Source organism: Lampris incognitus, chromosome 21 (genome assembly GCF_029633865.1).
Source record: "Lampris incognitus isolate fLamInc1 chromosome 21, fLamInc1.hap2, whole genome shotgun sequence".
NCBI classification, from domain to species: domain Eukaryota; kingdom Metazoa; phylum Chordata; class Actinopteri; order Lampriformes; family Lampridae; genus Lampris; species Lampris incognitus.
In genome coordinates, this window is record NC_079231.1 from 4,920,552 (window position 1) to 4,926,284 (window position 5,733).

The 5,733-nt window shown below is 50.0% G+C and overlaps 1 protein-coding gene across 1 annotated transcript in view; it reads left to right on the plus strand.

Annotated features, from left to right (window-relative positions):
- LOC130131752 (adenosine receptor A2b-like) overlaps positions 1 to 3,220 on the plus strand; it is a 4,894-nt gene extending 1,674 nt beyond the window's left edge. The window contains exons 3-5 of the mRNA XM_056301550.1: positions 611 to 795; positions 2,209 to 2,452; positions 2,843 to 3,220. Coding sequence (XP_056157525.1) covers positions 611 to 795; positions 2,209 to 2,452; positions 2,843 to 3,220 — 807 coding nt within the window. The remainder of the gene's footprint in view (positions 1 to 610; positions 796 to 2,208; positions 2,453 to 2,842) is intronic.
- Positions 3,221 to 5,733: the final 2,513 nt, after the last annotated feature.

Genomic DNA, 5,733 nt, shown 5'->3' on the forward strand with positions numbered 1-5,733 from the left:
AAAATACGGGAAGAAAAGGAAAGGGTACAGATAAAAAACGGTTGTGGGCCGAGAGACGGAGACGATGTGAAGGATGGATCACTGCCAGTGAAAGAAGGATGAAAAGCAGGCTAGATGGATAAACGATGGAAGGACAGATAGATGTATGGACGTATAAGAGCACAAAAGGCGAGAAATCCTCTCTCCTCCACACTGTCTCCTGTTGTTCCAGGTACTGTATCTTCACACGGGCGGTGGTTGAACAGGATTGAGGCAAATAAGATTCCTATAAGCAAATTAAGCTCCATCTTTAGAAGGAAAAGAAAATCAAAGAGCGTTCAAGAGAAAAACAGGATTGGAGAAAACTGAAAATAACATCCATTCGTGTAATCTCTTTACCAACAAGTCAGCTTGTTGGTAAAGATTCACCAACACTTGAGCAAATGCTGTCACTGCTGACACTTCACCTGATATTGGGCTGTCCCCGTTCACCTTGCCCTTTTCACAGCCACCACAGATAAGAAAGGATGATGTAAAGGTAGCGTCCGACATCAGAGGACGCCTCATACTGCTGCTATCTTCTAATAATGTTGTCTGCTTTGTGACCCGTAACGCTCACCTCTGTGGTCAGAGCTCCATCCTGAGCCTGTTGGCGGTGGCGGCGGAGCGGTACGTGGCCATCCTGCTGCCCTTCCAGTACCAGCGCATCATGAGCCCGAGGAACGCCCGACTCGCCCTCCTCTTCACCTGGAGCCTGGCTGTGCTGTCTGGCTCTGTGCCGCTCATGGACTGGCACCGGCAACCCCTCGACTCTGAGTAAGAGATGGGGGTAGGGGGCATGGCATGGTGAAACTGCTAGGAGGTTGCAAGGCAGAACATGTAAAGTACCACGGTCCCCATACCAACCTGACGATTCATCCACTCTCTGCACATTGTGCATGGACCTCGTCCCTTTCAAACACCAATGGCAGCACAGGGCAGGCACACTTATGGGGCTCTGCAGAAGTGACAGTAGTTCAGTAAAGGTTGGAGTGAATAGGCATGACTCTGGAAAGCCCATCAACAAATACAGCATATGAGAGAAAGCAGGACCTGGCAAGCCCAACCCAGCATACACCATGATATGACTAACGAGGCAACACTAATAGTGTACAGTTATACAGGCATATGAATTCTCTGATGCGATACGGTATGTCAGTTGTTGATCACTACATCCAAGTGCAAAAACCCACTTCAAGACCAGATACCAACACAGGGCCCCTCCACACGACAGGGCCTCAGGACCCATTAATAATGCGGGGCCTGACATTTTGCTTAAAATGGTGTATATTCCAAAACAAATATGCATCTCAACTAACACATGAGAAACCTGGTGTCTCCCGCCCGGGCCCCGGCCGGGGCAGTTGCCTGCTTTTCCTGGTCGGTAATCCAGCCTGGGCGAGAGAGGACTTGGGGCTTGCTGTATGGATGCAGGCTAGAAATTAAAGTCGGGCCCAAAACCAGTAATCACATTTAAATTTTCATTTCTCAAAACCTTGAGCATAGCATAATCAAACATTCAGCAACATTTTTGTTTTTTGGTAAATGACAAACGGTATTTTTCCCAACACCTTTACCCGTAACTGTTATCGATTGACTCACGCACCGAGGGAGTGGCCTGGTCCTCATTAATATTCATGAGCTGACCTTTGAGTGACACGTACAAGCCAGGCTTGGCGGTCAGGGTGGGCAGGGCTTCGTATTATAATGATTTCATCGGATTGGCTGTATGCAAATGACTGTTTGATGACGTCAGCACCAGGGGAAAATCTGTCAAGATAAACTGAGCTAGGGAGAGGGCTCTTAAAAAGAGAGAAAAATAAACTATTCTACTTTTTATACTGATTTTTCTTCTCGGCACAAAATGCACAACAATTAATGTGGCCCAGTACCGGATGTTGGGGTTATATTAGTATTGAAATCTTGGTCTGCCTAACATATAAATGAAAGAAATGGATGATGGGTATGATAAGATGGATAAAGCACTGTAATGAGGAAAGTGAGAAGGGACTGATATGATGAATGGCTCAAAGTTAATAAAAGAGGGGGGGAAGAGTAATAGGATAGCTTGATAAATGATGGCAGCATAGGTGGATAACGGACATAGTAGAAAATACTGAAGAAAAAAAAACAAATAAAACAAAAACAAATGAACCTTTTTCTCCTCGATGCTGTCTCCTGTTATTCCAGATACTGTATCTTTACCTGTATGGTGGACATGACCTACATGGTCTACTTCAACTTCTTCTGCTGCCTGCTGGTCCCCACGGCCCTCATGTGCATCATCTACGGCCACATCTTCATCACCGTGCACCGCCAGCTAAGACGCATCACTGCAGTCAGGGGAGGAGCTGCCACGGAGGCCAGGCCAGAGCACGGGTCAGCGTTCGGTAGCAATGACACCGGGACGCCGATGGGGACGGAGAGGACAGCGGTCCGGAGCGCTGTAGCTGGGGCGACTACGGGAGTGGCCGCTGACGCGGAAGTTCGTGGAGAAGTCACCGAACAGAGATGCGTCGTTGAGTCGGTCCGTGTGACAGGGAGGGGTCCTGAGACGTGGCGTGGTGTTGGTACCTTCAGAGACGAGCGATGGGCTAGGTCCGGATTAGCGGCTGTGGATGGGACAGATGGCGGGGTCGGTATAGGGAGGAGACTAGCGGCTGAGGCCGAAGGAGAGGTTTCCCCTGCGGCACGACGTGAAACAAGAGACGGGGTCGCAAAAGAGGCGGAGGCTACAAAACGGGGTGCAGTGGCTGAAGTGCTGGCTTCCAATGGGGCCTTGGTGCGCACTGAGCCTGCTCTCCAAACGGACACCACCACTCAGATTAGGACAGCGCCAGGGGTCGGATCTGGGCTCGTTTCAGCCAGTTCTGGTGGTGCTAGCTCTAGCGCCGGGTCAGAGGACACCAGCTCGGGTGACCCCAAACCCACCCTGCGTACCCGCCAGGAGCTGCGAACGGCCACCTCGCTGTTCCTGGTCCTGTTCCTCTTCATCGTTTGCTGGATGCCGATCCACTGCATCAACTGTGTCCTGCTGCTCTGTCCAAAATGCCCCGTCCCCGCGCCGCTCACCCTGGTGGCCATTTTGCTGTCCCACGCCAACTCGGCCCTCAACCCACTCCTGTACGCCTACAGGATGAGGTCCTTCAGACATACGCTGAGAGGGATGTGTTCTCTGAGCGGCCAGCCAAAACACCAGTAAAGCAGGACTGGAGAGACCATGGAAATATACTCGGTGTGGAGGCGGTCTATAAATTAGGTCTGCACATCAACCCGAAAGTTTGAAATGAGAATGAATTAGCTCAGAGGCAAATAGCGCAACGTCAACACCAGCGTTGCATGAAAAACCGTGCTAAATGCATTGGACTTAAGCTCCACATGAAGAAAACTCCCTTCAGTTTAGTAAAACGCAAACAACGGGTTGTTTTCAAGATTGGAGATTCAAAAAAGGACTGGTTGTTAAAATCCCTAGTGTTTGCACTGCAGCAGATTCAGTGGAGATCGAACTGGAGATGTCTGCCAAGGTGACATTGCCAATCTATCACCTATCCATCTTTCAAATCCTCTTCCAATTCATCTCCAAGGTTTTCAACGCTTTGTGAATAATGGATAATTGATTTTACTGTAATCTAACCAAGCACACCATCAAGAGAAAATCCGTTCAAATGTAGTTTTTATTCTCGCCGGCACTACAGACTACAAAGAAAATGGAAAACAGAGTCCCATGCGAAAACCCCTGACCATATAATATAATGACCACCTTAAGAGACACCGATCAGCCAAAACATTAAAACCACTGACAGGTAAATGAATAGCATAGATTATCTCATTACAATGGCACCCGTCAAGGGGTGGGACGTATGTGGCAGCAAGTGAACAGTCAGTCCTTGAAGTTGAAGTGTTGGAAGCAGGACAAAAGGGCAAGTGTAAGGATCTGAGCGACTTTGACAGGGGGCCAAATTGTGACGGCTAAATAACTGGGTCAGGGCATCTCCAAAATGGCAGGTCTGGTGGGGTGTGCCCAGTATGCAGTGGTCAGTGTCTACCAAAAATGGTCCGAAGCAATGACAAGCGGTGAACCGGCGACAGGGTCATGGGCGCCCGAGGCTTGCTGATGCATGTGGGGAGTGAAGGCTAGCCTGTCTGGTCCGATCCCACAGGAAGAGCTACCGGAGCTCGAATTGCTGAAACAGTCGATGCTGGCTATGACAGACAGGTGTCAGTAAGAGTGCCCACGTTGACTGATCCCTGTACACCGCTGACAGTGAATCACGTTTTGTTTCACATCATGTGGACGACCGGGTGTGTGTGCATTTACCCGGGGAAGAGATGGCACCAGGATGCACCGTGGGAAGGAGGCAAGCTGGTGGAGGCAGTGTAGTGCTCTGGGCAATGTTCTGCTGGGGAACCTCGGGTCCTGGCATTCATGCTACTTCGACACGGACCACCTACCTGAACATGGTTGCAGACCGGCTACACCCCTTCATGGCGATGGTATTCCCTGATGGCAGTGGCCTCTGTCAGCAGGATAACGCCCCCTGCCACACTGCAAAAATTGTGCAGGAACGGTTTGAGGAACATGACAAAGGGTTCACGGTGTTGCCCTGGCCTCCGCATTTCCAAGATCTCCATCCGACCGAGCATCTGTGGGACGTGCTGGAAAAACAAGTCCGATCCATGGAGGCCCCCACCTTGCAGCTTACAGGCCTTGGGCAGGTGGTTTTAATGTTTGCCTCATCGGTGTATATCTATATATATCTATATATATCTATATATATATATACACACATATTTTTATAATGTATTTCAATGAAATCACGAGTATAAATGGTTTCTAAACTTCCTCTGAAGACAGCAGTTTTTCGGGTTGTGGAGCTTGTCCCAACACATTTCTAAGGCTGGGACTTCTGTCGCCTCTCACACTGTAGTGTACAGCCTGGGACGAGCCGGGTGACTTAACTCACAAAGGACCGGATGAAAATTGTGTATTCTGATGATCTATATCTTAAGTGCAGATGTCTAAAATACCTGACGGCAAAGTCAGCTTCAGTCCGGAAAGCTTTCGCAAGTGTCGAGGGAAAGTGAGCGCCCATCTTAATATGCCGATGGCGTGGTGCGATTCCCCCAAAAGCTGGAAGAGGAAGAGAAGCGCGTGTGGAATCCAAATCATTCCCAAGACAAATTCCTCTCTGGACGACTATTTGCTCTCCATCTCTGTGCAAATATTTTCCCGACCGGTCTTGAAAGCTTCTTCTTCTTTCGGCTTGTTCCGCTTTTCAGGGGTCGCCACGGCTTCCCGTCTTGACGCATCGCTCTCCCGCGGTCGAACCCTCCCCGTCCTCCTCTTATCTGGTCTCTGTCTTCCTCTTTCGCCAGGTATTTCCAGGTGCAATACCTTCTCTCCTAGATCGTCTGGGCCTCCTCTCTGTACACGTCCGACCCGTCTCAATCCCGTCTCTCTCAACCTCCGATCTAGAACGCAGCTCTCACTTCATTTCTCTTCTGGTCTTTTCTAGTCCCCCCCAAGGACCAACGCAGCATGTTCATCTCTTCTCCCTGCAACGTGGAGTCCAGCCTCTCCATCGCGGTCGCTGCTTCCACACCATAAAGCGTGGCCGGCCTGCCCGCTGACCGGCACACCTTGCCCTTTACCCTCGACGGCATTCTCTTGTCACACAGTACTCCAGCTGCCTCTCTCCATCAATCCCACCCAGA